This window comes from Pteronotus mesoamericanus, unplaced genomic scaffold, assembly GCF_021234165.1.
Source record: "Pteronotus mesoamericanus isolate MK-2021 breed Mesoamerican mustached bat unplaced genomic scaffold, CSHL_Meso_final contig_56, whole genome shotgun sequence".
Taxonomy (NCBI): Eukaryota; Metazoa; Chordata; class Mammalia; order Chiroptera; family Mormoopidae; genus Pteronotus; species Pteronotus mesoamericanus.
In genome coordinates, this window is record NW_026555201.1 from 22,032,937 (window position 1) to 22,054,237 (window position 21,301).

Below are 21,301 nucleotides of genomic sequence, written 5' to 3' on the forward strand. Positions count from 1 at the left end.
AGGAGGAACTTGAATCAAGACTTGGCTAACTAACTCTAAAGTGTGTGTGCGTGTGTTTAACACTTAACATAGATTTTAGGAGCTGCATCAGATAAAGGATGAATGTAGAATTTTTTCCCCTACAGTTTGGAGTGAAACATTTTATATGTTATGCTTAGATTCCTTTGATTGAATAATCTTCCATCTTTAAACATAGGTCCTGCTTGTTCATTTCATGCTCTGTGAATTTATTTAATTAGCGTGGTTACTTGTATGTTGAAAAAATTCTCTTTTACTGGCTTGAATAAAAATGATCTATGGTCCGGTATAAGGATCTTCAGTCTTAGGGAGATTAGGTGATTTAGCAGTCATAGTTATGGAGTACTGAAGAAGACACTCTCATATCTGAGTGTTTTAAGTTTAAAAATTTGAGGGTCAGCAAAAGGGTAAACTATACCATGCTTAAGATGGTCGGAAAGACATGTCAGTGCTTCAGAATTTGTTCCTAACATGAGATCTAAATGAGCTGATAGTTTGCACTTAACATTCAGCAAATATATTTTGAATGCCTACCATGTGATTTCTTTAAAAGGGCTGCTGGGCTTCCTGAAGTTTAATTTATTTCTTGATTTGTCAAGTTTGGTCCATGACTGACACCTGTCTTAGAAAGTATTATATATTAGAACACCGATACATTTTAACGGTGGAATTAATTTCTATGAACTCTCCTTATTCTTGGATGAAATATCTCTTGCCTTCCATGACAAATTAGAGTGTTGCCGGTGGTTTGTGGACCAAATGTCTGGGTACGTTGTGGAGGCTCATCTGTGTTAGTTTTGAATTAAGAATGTTTTCCTCCTCGCCTATCTGTTTTTCATCAGGGTTCGTATAGTCTTGTGTCTAAAGAGCCTCTCTGATTTAGCTGGGAGACTGATTTTATTGTAGGGATGTCTGTGTATCCTGTCATCACAGGCCGGCCTGGTGAAACTTCCCATGTTGTGCATGTGTGTTGCTGCAATATGTTCAAAGTCTGATCTTTCTCAGATGTATTTGTGTGTGTAACTATTTTATAGTTGAAAAGGGATGCAAGCAGCAAAATTTCTTCCAGGATATGTTTTCTATTATATTTTGTAATATGAAATTATAGGTTAGTTTTTGGCTTTCATAAAGCTGCCTTTTTCACCCGTCATTGGAAGACAACTAACACCTTTCTTTGACTCAGGTTTTCCAAGACTCCTTAGTGTTAAAAGAAGACTTTCTTTTTGAAATGTAGAAATTAAAAGAATATGGTACGAAAGGATTTTTATAGCTTTATTGAGTCTTGAGGGCAGATATATGGATTCCAGACAAAATGTAATAATAGACTAGGATTTTACTTTCAAATCGTCTTACAAACACCTCTCATTGGAGATTTATTGTACATGTGGAGGAACAGAGTTGCTTTGAAGGTTAAATGGAATAGGTTGGAAAACAGTTTTCAAGGTCTTTCTTTGCCTCTTACTAAGTCTGTGCTCTTCTTTAATTTAACCCCTCCAGTTTCATTTTCATATTTTATAAAGCGGTATTAGGAGGATAAAATGAGATCATGTGTGTGCACTTTGTACCTTTGTCAATCTTAGTGTAAATACGAAGTAGCATTAGTGTTTTATTACAAGTGTTTATTTAGCGTTAATGCTGGTAGAGTACGAAGATATATCCTGGCAGCAGTAAGAATAAGATACCTCTTAAAACTCTTCTAATATTCACAAAGCATTCAACCACTATCATCAAAAACAGACGACCAGACATAGTATTGGGGAAATTCAGCTTTTGTGTGAAATCTAGTCTCCCTGAAATCCTGAAGGACACACAGGATAGTGTAGTTAATTATATGTGATGGTCTCTATGGCCTATTTGTGTGTTAGGGCTTAGAACAAAACACCATAGACTAGGGGGCTTAAACAACAGCAATTAATTTTCTCAAAGTCCTGGACAATAAAATGTCCCGATCAAGGTGCAGCCTCATTTGGTTTCCCCCGGGGCCTTTTCTTGGCTTGAAGATGACGGCCTTCTTGCTGTGTCCTTGCATGGTCTCTTTTTGGAGCACACACCCCTAGTGTCTCTGTCTACATTTTTTCTTCCCATAAGGACTGAGATTTGGATTTCCATGTGGGCAGCTCTGATGTTCGCTGCTGCGATTGTCTCAGGCAGGACTCTTAGCTTCTCACGTCCACATCTGTTCACATCCGCTTATTCACAGGGTGGTGACAAGGGTTCAAGGTCATCATGAACATGAGCACATTTTGTAATATGTAAAAGCATGATACAAATGCAAGATGGTATTAGAACATGAATACCTGAGAGGGATTCATTGGCAACATGTGGAAAATTTTACGTAGAAAAGACAAAGAATCATTGCAAACATTTGGCTTAAAGAAACTTCTTGGCTCTTCTCTTTGGCTGAAGGGAGAGGCGTGGATAAAGAAAGGTGACTTGGTTAAAACCTAATTCAGAGAAGACAGGAGTTAGGCTAACGGATAGGCCAAACATCTGGATAATGCAACATAAATGTCTTCCTGCCCCCAACACCTGTTTGCTTAGAGCATGTCAGTGTCTTGTTTAAAATTTTTTTCCCCTAACTTCGTGGTCTGGCAGTGCTCAGGCTAAGGACGCTTAGTGGGTTCATAAGCAGTGGTCATAGCCAGAAAGCACTTTTCTTATTTCCCTTAAGTGAAGATTAGGACCCCTCCTCAAGGATGTGATTTTTTAAAATGAGGTAATACTTGTGTAGTTGGGGAAACTCCCATGTACTGTAGTATATCAGTTCTGAAACTTATACAGCACATTTATGTAAGATTGCAAGTATTTTAACTAAACAGGTATATTCTCAGCTTGCCATGCCTACCTATTTAGAATTCATTTGAGTAATCAAATTCTTCAGCACAAAGATTACATCTTCTTTTATTCTGTAAAAGTGCACAGAACAAGACCTTACACTAAATATTAGCTGTTCTTGGAATCTTCATGGTTACACTTGGAATCCTCACTTGGAATCCGGTGTCCAATAGAGCCCATTCATGTTTTAAAGCTTTGAACTTTGTAAAAAAAATCATAATGTTACTTATTTCTTCTCTTAAAATACAACAAAACATTTGTAATTATTTTAAAACAGAAAAAGTATAAGGAACCAGTCATACTTTGCAACTTATTGGTAATATTCAAGACCCATTGTAAGGGAAACAGTATGATATGTTAAAAAAAATCACCTTTTCATATACCTATGAAATTATGAAAACCTATGAAATTGACTGAGATTCATGAATGACATAGAGTAGTGTACTAAAGTAACTCATATTCTTGACTTAACTTTTGGGAGTGAAAAATCTTCATAGTCCCCTTTCTAGTGGTTTCTGATTTCAAGTTTGGAGAATTAGGAATATAGGTATTTTCATTAGTGTTGAAGTTAAGACTCTGATTCAGTTTGAATTGGAGTGAGATGGAGGAACCTTTGGATAATCAAATTTTTTATTTATGTTGGGATGACATGATATGGATATAGTGAACACATTGTATAGAAAATACTAATATTGTATTTTATCTTACAAATTGCAAGGCAGTGCAAATTATTTTCCGCTGTTAAGCTGCTATTAAGGTAGAGAATTTTTTTTAATCAGTGAAATTAAATGCTTGGAGTATGATTTTTCTAATAATCTCCTGTTAGTTTTTGCTTTAATCTTGCAAAATGCTTTTCATATAAATACTTTAAAAACATCTTTTGGTAACTAAATTTTTAATTTTAAATGATCAGCTTACATTTGAATGGATTATTAATTAGTTTCCATGGCCAGAGATTTTTTTCTTGGGTGTTTCCCGTAGAAATTCTGAAAATAGCATCAGTCATTTATCTGAGGAACCAAAGAGACTTAAAAAATTTTCAACCAAGATTTCTCCTCATTTTTTCCTAGTAAGAGAAGAGAATGTCCGGGCAAACTCTAGATTTGGGGTGAGGAAGGAGCTGTCTCACCTAGGAAAGCTCTGAGAGGTGTGTATTTCGGGAGCTGTTGTTCTGGAGCTTAGTTTAGCTGAAGCAGGGGCCGCATTTAATTAGAAACTTCTCAGAAAAACTCCTAAAGGGACAGAGGTGAGGTCTACTAAGAATATTCCTTTAGTTACAATTACTTGTGGTCTCTGACCCTTGAATGTCTGACAACAGCGTCTTGGTTGCTTCCTGTGGCCTCTTTTCATTCAACTTCTGTAAGGCAACAACTAAAAAAAAAAGTTTTAAAGTGCTGTTTAGGAAGTCATCATCTCTGCTGTTGAGGGCTTTGCAATCTAGCAGAGGGTGATTAAGATAGAAACAAGCAAGTTTAATAAAGTATTGCAGGTGTATTGATAGATTCTTGCCTAGAGCACAGTGCCTTCCATTTCCACAGGGAACCAGAAGCCTAACACTGCCTCCCAACCGTACAGCAAACCTATGCTAAAGTGTATTGCCCTACCTCCTTACATTCCTAGGAATCTGATATACGCTGCTTATTTCCACACTAAGGTCTAGATGTTAAGTATTTCTCTGATTCCCCTATCACGTCAGCCAAGTATTTGCGTATTAACTAGAACTTTCTAAATATAATGGCTTATCCCTAAAGAGGGACGCTAATGAAGGGATTGTACGTTAAGTGGCAAATGAGTGCCAAAGATATTTGGGTAAGCCAGTTAATATGATGGCTTTCACTGTTAACTATCATTGGGTGAACAGAGGTGAGTATCCACAGTGAGTGAACTACTTTTAGGGGAACATGATAATTCCCTATAAATTAAAACAATGTAGAATTTTTCTAAAAGGTGAGTGAGACCTATCAGTACCAATCACTTCTAATTAGAATTCGGTTTATCAAATAGGTATTGAGTGCCTCCTGTGTGCTAGGCTCCAAAAAATAAATAAGATGTGTTTCTGCTTTTTAGGAGGTAACTGCAATGGGGAGGTAAAGCAAGTTCTGACAAGTCAATAGCCAAATCAATCCTGAAGACAATGGGAAGATTGATGTCTAGCCAAATTCCTCCCCATCCCATTCCAAATTTCTCTCCAACTCACTACAACAGTATAAGACAGTAAATGTCAATGATTCCTGCTGCTCCATCTCTCAAACTTCACTCTGGCCAAACTAACCTTTTTTTCAGATCTCAAACTTACCACCTTCTCTTGTGCTGCATGGTCTTTGCAAGTATTAACTATCAGCTTAGCAACATCTCCACATCTCTCTTACTCCTTCATTTAACTCCTCCCATGTAGGTAGACATACTTTCCTCTAGAAAGCTTTGGACCCTCTCAAAGTCAAAGCTTAGGAGTCTGTGTTTTCTCATAGCCGTCGGGATTTCAGGTTAGAATAGTATTTATCATGCTGCAGTGAAGTTGCCTAGATGTTAACTTGCCTCCTTTGCTAGGCCGACTGTTTTTCAAGGTTGGCTAATCTATTTTGCTCGCCATTCTATCTGCAGTGCCCTTACAGTGCTCAATACTGAGTGAACGAATGAATGAGTGAAGGAATACTTTTCTTATGACAGAATCAGTTCATTTTATTGGACAAAGATTTTCAATAGGGGATGGAAGAAGGAATATTAAAATCACTTGTGCCCCATTTTCAAAGCATACATGCCCTCTTCCTCCTTCTAAAAGGTCTTCCACATATCTTTCCATATGAGATACCTGATAATTGTAGTAAGGAGTCAGTGTTGTTAATAGGAGTGTGTCAACATCAAAATCAAGAATATTTGCCGTGGTAACTGGGAAGACTGGGGAGATTATGGCTTTACACATGAGTGTTGGGATTGAAGCCTATTTGGACAGATGTAACTGATTGAAGAACAGCAGTCCAGGCAGAGGAAGGAAGCAATGGTTTGAGTAAAGGCCTCTAGGCTGGGAAGTTTGTCTGACATTTAGGATGCATACGGAGAGGGAATGGGAGATTGACTTAGAAGTCACAGTGGGGGTGGCGATGAATGCTGGGCTGTGAAAGGTGTTTATTATGTTAAGAAATAGGCCATGATTAGGGATTTTTGTGGAGCTTAGTGGTGGTATTAGAATTATATTTCAGGAAGTTTCTCTATCCATAGCATGCAATGGATCAGAGGTAGAATGCAAGTAGGCAGGGATAGCTGTTTAGTTCAATTTAGCAAGTATTTATTATGTGCCTTATATATGTTGGGCACCGGGAGAAAACATAAGGCATAATTCCTTCCCAGGGGGGACTTAACAGCTTAATGAGGGAAAGAGGAAAAAGAGCAGAGAATTGAAGCAAGCATGCAAAGCAGTCCAGGTACGAAGTCACGAAAGCCCAAATGGGGGTTGTAGCAAAGCAAAGTTAAATGCAGCTTCAAGCTAAACCTCTGAGTTTCTCTGAGGTCTTGAACAGCTTTGAAATATTTTAACCAGTTGAAAAATAGATGTGGAAGCAAAGAAAGAATGTATCCTTATGCACGACCCTGATGTCAGTAACGGAGAAATGGTATTTAATGAGGGGCTTATATGAAAAGGGAGATGTTTTGTGAGGAAAATTATTTGATTCAGATTTACTAAGATTAAGATGCTGAATGGGCAACTAACAATTACTTGATAATTATTATAGAGTGCTGTATTATTTAGCACTCAAAATTTTGGTTGTGATGTCAGGATAACAATTCAAACTAGCCTATGCAAAGGGCATTTATTTGCTTATTAAATGGGTGTTAGCTTCAGTCATGACAGGATCCAGTTGCACTAGGAATTGCCTCTTTGGCAGTTGATCTGTGTTCTTTTGTTCTGGCTGCATTCTCAGGTAGGTTCTGTCTTCAGGGAATCCTCTAGTAGCCCTAGGATTTTATCTCATTCTCAAAAGATGTCCTTTTCCAGTAGATTATTGGGGTTGTCTTGACTCTGATTGGCCTCGCTGGCTCCTAAGTCAGTTGTGGCAAGGAATGAGGATGGGGAACATAGTACACTAATTGGCCAAATTACTTGCTGAGCTTTCATCAGGAGGTCAGGGCAGCCTCACCCTATCCACATGGACTTAGAGTGGATGTAGGCTGTTCTCAAAAAAAAAAAAAAAAAAGACCCCAGTAGGTTTCCATTACAAATTTAGAAGACTATGTAAACGTCAAACATTTTAAGTTAACATTTTCTCATTTGTTCTTTAACACAACTGTTTATGAAAAGCATTATTATCATCATCATCATCATCCACCAATCATAGTTAAGGAAGCTGAGCTTTAGAGAAACTAATTGGCTAATGGCAGTGCACCTGGTGTTAGCAGAGGAACCAGAATTCTATTACTTTTTTTCCAGTCAGGTGTAGACACCACCTGGGCCAGTAGAAGTGTAGGCTCAGCAGCATCCAGGCTTGAAGTATAGATGGAGAAGGCATCTCTTGAGTTGGAGGTGTTCCAGATGAACACAGAAGTGGTTGCAGGGATGTCTAACCTGTCACCCGCGGGCCATGTGCAGCCCAGGATAGTTGTGAATACAGCCCAACACAAAATCGTAAATTTACTTAAAACATTATGAGATTTTTTGTGTGTGTGATTACGTGTCACAATGTATTTAATATGTGGCCCAGAGATTCCAAAAGGTTGGTTGCCCCTGGGTTGGGGACAGAACTAGGAGAGAGACATCCACATTTGGGAGAAGAGTGTGAAGGGGGTGCTCGCCAAGGAGAGTTAGAAAGGGCTAGTCAAAAGATAGGGGAATGAAAAAAGTTATTTGTTGAAGAACAAAAGTAAAGCCTCACTTACATTCATTACCTTGTTCTTAGAGAATCATTGAAGTTTAAGGGAATTTTAAATGAAATGCTTCCTACAGTGACCCATAGATTTTGAGGCCTATGAATGTGATAGAGGAGCACTATATTTTCATCCATGACTAGCATCAGCTGTTTGGTGTTGGTGGTAATAAGAATTATAAAGGCGGTTAACATGTTTTACATATATTACATATGCATACTATATTACATATAACAATGTACTTTTTGCTGACTCATTTTTTCCTAGCAATGATCCTGTAAGGCAAATATAGTTATTGCCCCTATTTTACAGATAAGAAAACAGGTATGGAGAGGTGAAGGAATTCTGGATTTCCATTGCCTCATCCTTGAACTTTATTTTGTCCACTTGGCTTCAGAATCGTGTTCTTTTTTAATGAGCATGCCATTTGATGTTTGAAGAATCTAAAGCATCGTTCCTGCTCAGAGTGCTAATGGTCGTCATTTATGTGGGTGCTTATGCCTGGGAAGGTCAATGGACAGAACAAACAGCAGTGAGAGCAACACAGGCAAGGACAGTTGGGATGGCAATGTCATGTCATTCATCAGCTTTACCGTAGCATTGGCCTCTGTCAACATTTCCTAAAGGAAAAACCATAAGGCAGCAAAAACAAAGAGCCACAAATGAACAAAACGGAAAATGGGTTAAGAACTCCTTCAAGACCTGAGAGACTGAATCTTTGTGCTTCAGAAGACAGTCTCTCAGTCATGTGTTCTCTGGAGATTTCTGCTTACAGTTGCTTCTTCACATCTGCTGCTCTGATTTTCTTCACTGTTCCCACAGTGGAATATTTCCTCATTTCTTAGTGCTTCTCTAGAATTCCAGTACCAATTCACAGAAGTAACCTCAAATTATATCAGCATGAAGTTTTGTTTTGAATTAAGGTTTTTCATTAGCTGAGAAGAGGTTTTACTATTTCCATTTTGAACTCATGTAAGAAGATGCAAATGGATGAAAATCTACTATGCTTATTGTTGAATGATTACCTTTACTTCTCATTTTGCTGGCAGGTTATTCAAATTCTATTAAAGCCCATTTGGTCAGTATCTTTTTTAAAATGATGTGAGGGTTGTGTAATGTATCCCTTACCGCTGATTTGCATGTGTGACATGACTTATATACTAAAGCACAGTACAATTTAGTCTTATTGCATGTAGTTTTGCCATAATTCTGATCAGTTAAGTAAAAATCTTTCTAAGTAGATTAACACCTGTCAGAGAATTTTATCATACTAAAGTCTCTCTTTGTATAGTACTTTTTGGTCATGGGTAAGGTATTATGTTGCTCTTCCGCTTTTGTTTTATTAATACTATTTGCCTTTTAAATTTTTTCCTACAGTGTAAATTTAGGGCTGTGCCTCATCAAAGTATTTTCTCACAGGGAATTATAAGATTTGCTAATTTTGTTCTTTTTTTTTTTAAATTTGTGAGAGACTTGTAGTATATCTTTTTGGCTGCTTCATATTACTAGACTTACTGCTATAAATACAAGAATGCTGGCAGGTTTGAAGAGATTTTTAAAAGTAAGAATTTTTTTTTTCTTAAAAAGTCTTTACAGAGTTGGTAGTGGTAATGAACTGATAGCATGTAGCGAATCTGGTTTGGAGAGTGTGGTTTTCCAACCTATAGGGATTTGCCAGTGAAAAGGGTATGGTACTGTCCTAAACAAAATTTGCTTTCTAGCTTTCCTTGCTACATTAGCAAAACCTTAACCCAGAATATTATGCTACTGAGCTTTCCACTGCCCTGACATGATAGTATGAGTGTTTCTGCATTGATATCAGAGAAATTAACATCAATATCTAGGTTTATGTTTAGTAGAGGCCAGTTGGGTTTTCATTCTGAATTGCTTGAAATCAGCCCTCTCTGAAAACACCGTTTGACAGTTTTTCATATTTCTTTTAAATTTTAATTATAACCCATTGAGTCTTAAGCAATTACTTCTGAGTTAGACTCTTGATGAATGTCATAGCAGGGTGTTTTAATTTAATGGATCCAGAATAACATCTGTTTCTAATATTTTAAAAGCCAGTTTATATGGAAATTCATTTAATACAAAGTCAATACATGGAGACTTGTAAAAATGAAAATCAAAATGGAAAATCAGACCACTGTGATACAGCAGGTTTTCTGTGAACAAAGGATTTCAGTTAAGACAAGGTTCAGCTGCCACTAGCTAGCACCCAAAATATCACAGTTGAAACAAGATAGCAGATGTCAGAAGAATGGCAGCATGAGAGATCCCCTTCATTTCTCTTCTTGAAATTTCAACAATTTGAACAGCTATAACTTAACAAAGGATTCCCTGCTCAACACAGAGGCACTCATGAGACACTCACTCATTGAAGCATCTAAAGGTGGGCAAGTAAAAACAAACATGGGAGGTGATAAGGGAGGAGGGCTGAGACAAGCCACAGATGAAGCCCTGCATCTGGACCTGACAGAGGGGCTTAACCCAAAGAGGAGAGGAATTGGGTTGTGGCTGTAGCTCCCTTCAGCTATAAGAGGCAGAGGGATTTGGTGGGCGCTCCTGTAGGAGTAAGCAGCATGGGCTGTGGCTGAGCCTAGAGACCTCAGCAAGGACACAGCACTGCGGTGCCGCAGTGGTTGTTGGGCAGTTGGCATTCCAGACAGAGAAACATAGCCACTGAGCCCTGCCAACCCACAGCCTCCCAGAGCTTGCCTCCCTTTGCCCTTGGTGTCAGGTTGCAGGCCACATTATCTGGTACTAAATTAGAACTGGTACTAAAGAATCACTATTTTCCCTGAGCAAAGTGTGTAATTTGTGACTGGTCCCCAGTCGGGGCACAGGGGGAACCCTATAGAGGCCTGAACTCACCATTACCAGAAGGGCAAAATAAAGAAGGCAGCTGCATTCTACCAGCCAACCCTACCCCTATGCACCGTGGCTACACTGACTGCAGCCAGGGATACCATAGGGGTCAGCACTGGGTTTTCACTGAGCTAAAAAATAAACTTGTGATTCAGTGCCATCTATTGGAAAATAATAGAAAGAGATCTTCATAATTATCTTGATAGAGAAGTGCCACTCATACACAGATGCCTAGACAGAGAAGGAATGCATGAAATACCATGAATAACCAAGGTAGCAAGACAGCTCAGAAAGAAAATGAAAAATCACCAGAGAGCAAACTTAAACACATGGAAATATGTGATATAAATGACAAAGAATTCAAGGTTTAAGTTCTAAAAGTACTCAAGGAGATGCAAGAAAATACAGACGGGTGACTTAATGCACTCAGAAAACAAATTCATGAACAAAATGAGTACTGTACCAGAGAGATTGAATCTTTAGAACCAAACAGAAATTCTGGAAATGAAGAACTTAGTAAAAGATACCAAGAATGAACTAGTGAACATGGGAAATATATCAGACCAGATGGAGGAAAGAATTAATAATATGAAAGATAGAAATCTAGAAATGATGGAGAGGATAGAAGAGAGAGACTTGAACATTACAAAAATGAAAGAACTCTATGAGGATTATATGTCTCCATCATAAAAAGCAATACAAAAGTAATAAGCATATCAGATGAAGAAGAGAGGGAGAAGCCCTCTCCCTCTTTCCCAACCTATGGAAAGAGCTAGATCCTCAAATCCAAGAAGCCAATAGAACACCTAGCTACTTCAGTCCAAATGGGTCTTCTTCAAGACACATTGTATTAAAACTGTCAACAATTAATGACAAAGAAAGAATTTCTCCAGGCAGCCAGGGAAGAAAGTGACCTATAAAGGAAAGCCTATTATCTTATCATCAACTTCCCAGACAAAACTCTATAAGCCAGAAGAAAGTGTAACTTAATATTCAAATTACTGAGAGAGAAATTACCAGCCAAGAATAATATATCTAGCAAAGTTATCTTTTAAATATGAAAGAGAAATAAAGACCTTTCCAGACATTTAGAAGCTGAGGGAATTTATCACCAGAAGACCTCCATTGCAGGAGATACTCAAAAGAGTTATTCTACTTGAAACAAAGAACAAAAGGTTACAAAACTATGAATAAGATCACCAGCAAACTTATTGTATAAACAGGGATAATTTTTGGCAACAAAAACATTAAAGGAGAGGGTGGAAAGGTCTGAATATGCAAAGGAGGATGGAGATTAGATGCATTCAAATAAAAAAGGACTACTGTATATATGAAACTTTATTTTTCATAATGCTAACCACACTCACAAAAAACCAAAACTGAAACACATAGCTTAAAAAAGAGGAAACAGAGGAAAGAAATATATAATAACACCAAACAAAAACAACAGACAAACACAGAAGAAGAGAACCAAAGGAGGCACAGAGTTACCGGAAAACAAAAGATAAAATGACTATAGGAAATCCTTATATGCAATAATTACCCTCAATTTAAATAGACTGAATTCACGAGTAAAGAGTCACAGAGTAGCATATTAAATAAACAAACAAAAAAAAATACCCAACCATATGTTACCTTCAGGAGAAACATCTAAGCTGCAAAAACAAAGTTAGACTCAAAGTGATAGGGTATAAAATGTTTGTTCAAGCAAGTAACATCCACAGAAAAGTAGGTGTAGCCATACTTATATCTCGCAAAATAGATTTCAAGATAATACATATAACAAGAGACAAAGATGGACATTTTATAGTCATAAAGGGGACACTACATCAAAAAGACATAATACTTCATAATATATTTGCACTGAAATACATAAAACAACTACTAACAGAACTAAAGGGAGAAACTGACAAAAATACTGTCATAGTTAGGGACCCAACTCCATTGATAGTTCTAGACAGATCATCCAAACAGAAAATCAATAAAGAAATATTGTCTTTAAATTACACATTTGACCAAATTGACATAATTGACATTTACAGAGCCTCTCTTCCCAGAACATCATACTAGACATTCTTTTTAGTGTACATGAACATTCTCAAAGATAGGCCATATGTTGGGTCACAAAATGAGCCTTAACATATTCGAGAAGATTGAATTCATACCAAGCTTATTCTTTGACCACAATCCTTTGCAATTAGAAATCAATAGCAAAAAAGAAGTAAAGAAACCCACAAATATGTGGAGATTAAACAAAATACTACTAAAAATTATGGGCTCAGAGAAGAAATTAAAAAATAAGATCAAAAGATGTAGAGAAAAATGAGAATGACAGTACAACATATCAGAACTTCCGGGATGCAGCAAAAGCAGTAGTAAGAGGGAACTTCATATCATTACAAGCTTATATGAAGAAACAAGAGAAATCGCAAGTAAATAACCTAACATTACAGCTAAAGAACTATAATAAGAACAAAAGCAACCCAAAGTCAGCAGAACAAAGGGAATAATAAAAGAGCAGAATTTAATGAAATAGAGAACAAAAAGTGTATACAACAAATTAGTTAAACAAAGGTCTGATTCTTTTAAAAATTAATAAAATTGACAACCCCTGGCCTGACTTACTAAGGAAAAAAAAGAGAAAAGACTCATTAACAAAATCAGAAATAAAAGGGAAGTTAACACAGACATCATAGATATACAAGGACCTATACTAGAATACTGTGAAAGCCTAGATGGTACCAACTTCAATAAACTAGAAGAAATGGATAATTTCTTAGAAATACATAACCTTCCTAATGTGAATCATGAAGAATTGCAAAATTTATATAGACCAATAAACAATGATGAAATTCAAGCAACCATCAAAAACCTCCCCAAAATAAAAGTTTTGGACCAGGTGGCTTCAGTAGTGAATTCTACCAAACATTTAAGTTTTTATACCAGTTTTTCTCAAAGTCCTCCCATAATTTGAAGATGAGGCAGTACTTCCTAACACATTTTATGAGGCTAACATAACCCTGATACCAAGACCTGGGAAGGATAACACAAAATAAGAATGACAGATGAATATTTCTGATGAATACAGATGTAAAAACCCTAAACAAAATACTAGCAAATCAAATAAAAATACATTAAAAAAATCATATAGCACACTCAAATGTTTATTCCAGGGGCACAAGGATGGTTCAAAATATGCAAATTCATCAATATAATACATCACATTTACAAAACAAAGAACATAAGTCATATAATCTTATCAATACATGTGGAAAAAGCATTTGATAACATAAAACTTCCATTTATGGTAAAACACACAATAAAATGATTATTGAAGGGAAGTACCTCAAAATTATAAAGGCTATATATGACAAATCCTCAGCCAGTATTCTACTCAGTAGTGAAAAATAGAAAGATTTTACAATAAAATCAGGAACAAGACAAGGATGTCCACTTTTACCACTCTTATTTTAACATAGAAATGGAAGTCCTAGCCAGAGCAATCAGGCAAGAGAAAGAAATAAAAGGCATCCAAATTGGGAAGGAAGAAGTAAAAGTATCACTTTTTACAGATGACATAATTCTGTACATTGAAATAAATCTCTTAAGGACTCCACCAATATACCGTTAGAAACAAATACAGTAAAGGAGCAGTATACAAAATTAATGTATAAAAATTTACTTCTTTTCTGTATACTAACAATGAAACTTCAGAAAAAGAAATGAAAAAACACTTCCTTTTGTAATTGCAACCAAAAGAATAAAATACCTAGGAATAACCTGAACAGAGGACGTGAAGGACCTATATACTGAAAACTACAAAGCATTATTAAAAGAGATTTTAAAAGACAAAATGAAACGGAAAGATATTCTGTGTTCATGAATTGGAAAAATCAACATAGTTAAAGTGGCCACATTACCCAATGCAATATACAGATTAAATGCAATCCCCATCAAAATTCCAATGTCATTTTTAAAGAACTAGAACAAAAAATCATCAAATTTGTCTGGAACCATAAAAGACCCTGAATAACCAGCACAACCCTGAGAAATAACAACAAACCCTGAGGTATCACAGTACCTGACTTCAGATTATACTACAGAGCTACAATAATCAAAGCAACATTATATTGGCAGAAAAATAGACACAAAGAACAGTGGAATAGAACTGAAAGCCTGGAAATTAAACCACATGTAAATGTGCAAATAATTTTTTACATAGAAGACAAAAACACATAATGAAGAACAAAAACGTCTTCAATAAATGGGACTGGTAAAATTGGAAAGCCACATGCAAACGAATGAAACTAGATTGGAGTTTGTCCCCATGTACAAAAATTAATTCAAAATGAATCTAGGACCTAAGATCTGAAACAATAAATTACATAGAAGAAAACATAGGTACTAAACTATGGGCCTTGGTTGTAGAGAACATTTTATGAATTGGACCCTAAAGGCAATAGAAATAAAGGCAAAAATAAATAAATGGGACTATATCAAACTAAAAAGCTTCTGCACAGCAGAATAAACTGACAGCAAAACAAATAGCCAACCAAATGGAGATGATATTTATAAACAATGGCTCCAACAAGGGGTTAGTATCCAAAATATATAAATAATTCTACAATTTAACACCAAACAAACAATCCAACTGAACAATGGGCAGAGGATATGAGCAGGCAGTTCTCCCAAGAAGACATACAGACCACCAAAGGATATATGAAAAGATACTCAACTTCACTAGGATATTAGGGAAATGCAAATCAAAAGTATGATGAGATATCACCTCACACCTGATGGAATGTCTGTTTATCATCAAGACAGGTAATCACAAGTGTTGGAGAGGTTGTGGAGAAAAAGGAACCCTCAGTCACTGCTGGTGGGAATATAGACTAGTACAGCCACTGTGGAAAACAGTCTGGAAATTCCTCAAAAAATTAAGAATAGAGTTACCCTATGACCCAGCAATTCCTCTTGTGGTCACCTACCCGAAAAACCTGAAAACATTTATTCACAAAGATATATGCACCCCTATGTTCACTGCAGCGTTATTCACAGTGGCCAAGACATGGAGACAACCAAAGTATCTTTTGATAGAGTGTTGGATAACGAAGATGTGGTGTGTAATATATACTACGGAATACTACTTTGCCATAAGAAACGATGAAATGCTGTAGGTGCGACAACGTGGATGGACCTTGAGGGTGTTATGTTAAGTGAAATAAATCAGAAAAAGCTAAGAACTGTAGGTTTCACTCATATATGGGATATAAAACTGAAACTCATAAACACAGACAACACTATGGTGGTTACTAGAGGGAAGGGAGTGGAGGGTTAGTAAAAGTTAAAGGGGTCAAATATTTATGGTGATGGAAGATGATTTGACTTTGGGTGCTGTGCACAAAATGCAAAATACAAATAATGTATCATACTAGTATATACTTGTACATTACAATATGATCCTATTAACCAGCGTCACCCCAATACATTTAATTAAAAAAACCAAACAAGATAGCAATTTATTTCTTACCGTTCTGCAATGGGGAGGTAGTTAGCCCAGGGTTGATAGGGTGTACCGGGACAGGAACTCAATTTCTTTCAGTCTTCTGTTCCTAAGGACACTTTATGGGCCAAATGGCTGGTAGACCCCCAGCTATTACATCTGTGCTCCAGTAAGGAGGTAGTGGTGGAGGGGAGGTCTGCTAAGCTTTTTTCCCTTTTGAGGACACTTTCTGTAGGTAGGACATAGAACCCTGCTGCTTTTCCACTGGGCAAAAGCTAGTCACATGACCATCATGTAGCAGCAAGGGAAGAGAGGAAATAAAATCTTTTTTCTAGATGCTGATATACTCAGTTAAAAACAGGTCTTTGAGAATGGGAGGTAGACATGGGAGAACAAGTAACTAACTATTCCTGCCACAATGAGTATTTTTTAAGACATGTATTCAACAGACCTTCTTCCTTTTTATTGAGTATCTAGAAAAATCAACTAGTTCTCATAAGTAGATAGAAAAGGAGTAGTTTGGTGTTTCTCAGAACAGACAGCTATCAACTATTGATCAGTCTGTTTTCATTCTAACCCCCAAGTGCACCCAATATCAGAGATTGTGGGTTAAGCAGACTTTAATAAGGGACTTTTTGTAAATTGTACCCCAGTCTTTGTAGAATAAAAACAACAGCTGCTAACAAGACTGAGATGTCATTTGTACTACATCTCCAGAACACTCATGTAACTGCAAAGCAGTGTTCTCTGCTTCTCTACATAAATTATACAATGAACTATTATAAGTGTTTGTTAAATGAAGATAAAACTGTTATTATCACAGACATTGAAGCTCAGAGAGGTTAATTGGGAAGCCGTTTAGAGAAGCAGTTGAAAACCAGCATTGCTCAGTCATTGATCCCAAATGAAATACTAAACCTTTGTTGGCTCTGTCACTGAGGATGGGTTTAAAAAAAATATGTTTGAATCTCTGTTCCATGTTCTTTTTTTTTCTTTTTTTAAAAAGACACTTAGTAAATTACAGAGCTGGGATTCAGGAATGTTTCTCATCAATCTAGGGTCTTTGCAACCTGATTTTTGGTAACATTCATGTGGAAATTTCTTTAATCATAGCTTCCTCACAGTGGAAGGCAGAGCTGGTGGAGATGCTAGAGGTCAAGGTCATCAGGGTGGCCATCTACCACATGTTCTTAGCTACACACATGCCCACACTCCCTTAGAAAACCTTGACATCAGACTAGGCAAGAGATATTTAGTTACGGAGCAGGTTCTTTAACTGTCTCATTCCTCCTTTCTTCTGACTCATGTGCCTCTTTTTCTCCCTGTAAGTACAGAGATAGGTACACTAGAGATAAAAAAGACTCAAGATACCACCCTGTTCTCTGGCAGGTATAATGCTGTAGAGCAGGAATTCTCCAAGCTGAGTCATTTACGTGCTACCTTTAACAATTTTACCTTACCTGCATATACCAGTACTAGTGTCCTTAATATTTGTCTTTACATTGACTTTTTATTTTTTAACAGCTTCAGCGTGAGCAAATATCTATGAAATCCAACTTTGATATAATTAAATTTTGTTTCAAAATTTTCAACAAACACAGCTGTCATAAGTTTTACAAGGATTATTGGTGTATTTTCTCACACGCTCCCAGTGGTACATGGATCACATTTTGAGAAACCCATCATAGTGGAAAGACCATGGGTCACAAAACTGGACCCTGCTTTTTATGATTTGTGTGTCTTTGGACTCGTTATTTATTTAACTTTCTCGATCGTAATTTGCTCATCTGAGAGATGTAGATAATAATATCTACCTCGTCAGTTATTCTAAGAATTAACCAAAAAGATATAGCCAAGGAAACCAGTAGGGTGCTTGGCAGATAGCAAGTGCTCAGCAAATATTAGGTCATTCCTCCTTAAAGTCTGGAAATCTAGGGCTGATAATCCTTAAAAGTAGGAGACAATGAAGTGCCATCATTGTGGTACTTGGTATAGATGACACTGTTGCTAAGAAAGCTTGGAAGGGGTAAAGGCTGAAGGTTATGGGAATGCAGGAGGAAGGAAGATGGAGAGCCATTCTTACTCATTTCTCCAGCTCTGTAGGTCCTTCTTACTCAAATTGTGGTCCATCGACCAGCAGCATCAGCTTTACTTGGGGATTTGTTAGAAATGTGGAACGTTGGGCTCTTCCCCAGATGTACAGAATCAGAACCTGCCTCTTAATTAGATTCCCAGATGATATGTATATTTGAGAAGCATTGCTCTGGGCCCAAATATTCTATTTAAAATTTATTTCTAGTAGGAGGCTAGTTCTTGCTCTAAATGTATCCCTGAACCCGTATCACCTGGGGCCCTGCTTTTTAAAATGCATATTCTCAGGCCTCACATCAACCAGGGACCTAGAATCTGCATTTTTTTCAGTATGCCATGTGATTTTTAGCACAGTTGTTTAGCAACCTCTGCATTGAGGCTTAAACCAATGGTAGGACCTCTGCATTTATTCTTTAAACATATTTGCATTCAAACAAGGAAGAAAGCTTTTGAGGAAAAGAAATACGATCCTAATTGCAGTGTTAGTAAGCATTAAGGGGGAGGATCTCAGTTCAATCTGTATGTAGAGCTCATTTGAGTTAATTGTGCATCCCTGGAATCTTGGCATAAATTCTCATGATGACAAAACTAAGGAGAAGGGCAGTATCTTAGCAATGTCACATATTTTCTTTTTGTTTTTCTTTTCTGTAATTTTCATTTGATTTTCTTTTTTTAACATTTTGTTTTTTAGCCGTGCTATCAAGACTAATCAGGATCTACTCCCAGAAACACCATGGACGCACATTTTCTACAATGATTTTTGGGGGACTCTTCTAACCCACAGTGGCAGCCACAAGTCCTACCGGCCACTCTGCACGCTTTCTTTTCGCCTGAACCATGCCATTGGAGGGCTGGATCCCTGGAGTTACCATCTTGTCAATATCCTACTGCATGCGGCTGTCACCGGTCTCTTCACAAGCTTCTCCAAGATTCTCCTTGGGGATGGATACTGGACCTTCATGGCGGGCTTGATGTTCGCTTCTCACCCCATTCACACGGAGGCGGTGGCAGGAATCGTGGGGCGGGCCGATGTTGGAGCTAGTCTCTTCTTTCTCCTCTCCTTGCTCTGCTACGTTAAACACTGTTCCACAAGAGGCTACTCAGCCAGGACTTGGGGCTGGTTCCTGGGGACAGGACTGTGCGCAGGATGCAGCATGTTGTGGAAGGAACAAGGAGTGACTGTTCTTGCAGTCTCAGCAGTTTATGATGTCTTCGTCTTTCACAGGCTAAAAATGAAACAGATCCTACCTACCATTTACAAAGTAAGTGATTGTCGGTACTCAAATATTGCATTTCTGAGTAATCTTTTAGTCAGAGATTACTCTTGCTTGGTCTTTTTCCACCATTTAAAAGGCAAATTTGTCCTCTTCAAAGAGAATTTAATATAAGTTACATTTTGATCTTCAGTACGTGGAAATGTTCTTTCTGACCTTTCCCTTCTAACCTGAGTTTCAGTCACTGATTGTTTTATATCTTGGGTTTCTTCACTTATTTTTCATGATTTCCAGGGGGGTGTAGAAGGATAATTTTGCCTTGTAAAGGTCATGCATCTTTATAACTTATTTATTTTTATTAATTCCTTATTTCTGCTCCAATTCTCTAATCCTGTACATTGTCTATACATCATAATGTGTATTTGTAAACATATCACAGCTGAAAACAGAGCCAGCTGCTAGACTACAGAGGGGAGATCCTTTGTCGTTTGTTAATATTACCTGAGTTGAGTAGATTAGAGAAAACAGCCCTTCTCTGTAGTGCACAAGGAACGCAGATTCTTAAACATTGAATGATACTCTTCTTTTCCTTTTTGTACTACATAAGAATAGGAGGGTCAAAAGAGAAAATGGTTATTGTAAGTTTTGTCTTGAGGCCAACTTATGACCTTTGCTTCAAGGCTTAATACTTGTTCTTCTGAATTCCCTTAGTGGTTTCAAATGCAGTGCTGTTGGAAGGTCACAGAAGCACATAGGGATCTTATACACTTAAAGGGAACTGAAGAGTTTTCTGCTAGAGTGTTTAATGGGAAGCACTGGGTGGACTGCTGTGGTCCCCAATTTTTTTGGTACCAGGGACCGGTTTCGTGGAAGATAATTTTTCCACTGACTGGGTTGGTGGGGATGGTTTCCACATGATTCAAGTGCATTGTGTTCAAGCTCATCTCCTGCCGTGTGGCCAGCTTCCTCACATGCCACCACGGACCAGTACCAGTCCAAACAGCGGAGGTTGGGGACCTCTGGACTGGGGCACCTTGAGAAACTGCGTTCTTCCTATCTCCCCATCCTTCCTAACTCACGGTAAATTCCCTTACTTTGACTTTAAGTACACAGACTGAACTTGACCAAAGTTTGCAAACTTCAGCCTTGTTTTAGGCCAGCTCTCCCTTCCTTTTAGACACTTCAGCAAGGAGTTATACCTTTGGATAATTGCCTTGAGAAAGCTATCAAGTTTTCTAGTTTTGACTAACTCACGCCCCCACTGCCCATTCCCAGTTTTACTTAAAATTGAATTGAGGAAAAATTAAAATTAATTTAAAAATGAAAGGAAATAGAAACTTTTTTTTTAATGACTTTTTTTTTTTCCATTTGGTAGACAGAGTAATTAGTGCTATGCTTCTCTGCAGGGAAGCATAACCTTTTCAGTTAGAACTCAAGTATCAAGTGCTTAATGACATTCTTTTGTGATTTCAATTACATGCTGAAACTTTAAAAGAAAACTCTGGTTAGAGTTTGCGCTTGAATACAACATATGGTTTGAGACTCAAGCTCTTAATTTCAAATCAGTTTTAATTATTTTTTCATGGAGAATAGGGAGGATAATCTTTTTCTTTTCTCTTAAAACCATATCATTAACAATAGCAAGCTTTCTTGTTTTACTCAACATACAAATAGAATAAATTTCAATCATGGTTCTTACCATATGGAGGCTGGGATTGTTAAAAAAAAAAAAAAAAAAAGGCTCATAATGGAATCACCTGTGGTAAGCCCACCTCCGTAAATCAAGATTTAATTGTAATTTCATATTCTCAAGAATGTGACCTTTAACTAGGAATTACCTGGTTCGCAATGCCGGGGTAATCTGCCACATAGACACTATCTTTCCCCCATTGTGAGATTAGTCCCACTCTCC

At 37.3% G+C, this 21,301-nt stretch overlaps 1 protein-coding gene across 1 annotated transcript in view; it reads left to right on the top strand.

Annotated features, from left to right (window-relative positions):
• Positions 1–21,301, top strand: part of TMTC2 (transmembrane O-mannosyltransferase targeting cadherins 2) — a 389,565-nt gene that overhangs the window by 132,835 nt on the left and 235,429 nt on the right. Inside the window, exon 2 of the mRNA XM_054580170.1 lies at positions 18,867–19,437. Within this exon, the coding sequence (XP_054436145.1) occupies positions 18,867–19,437 (571 nt within the window). The remainder of the gene's footprint in view (positions 1–18,866; positions 19,438–21,301) is intronic.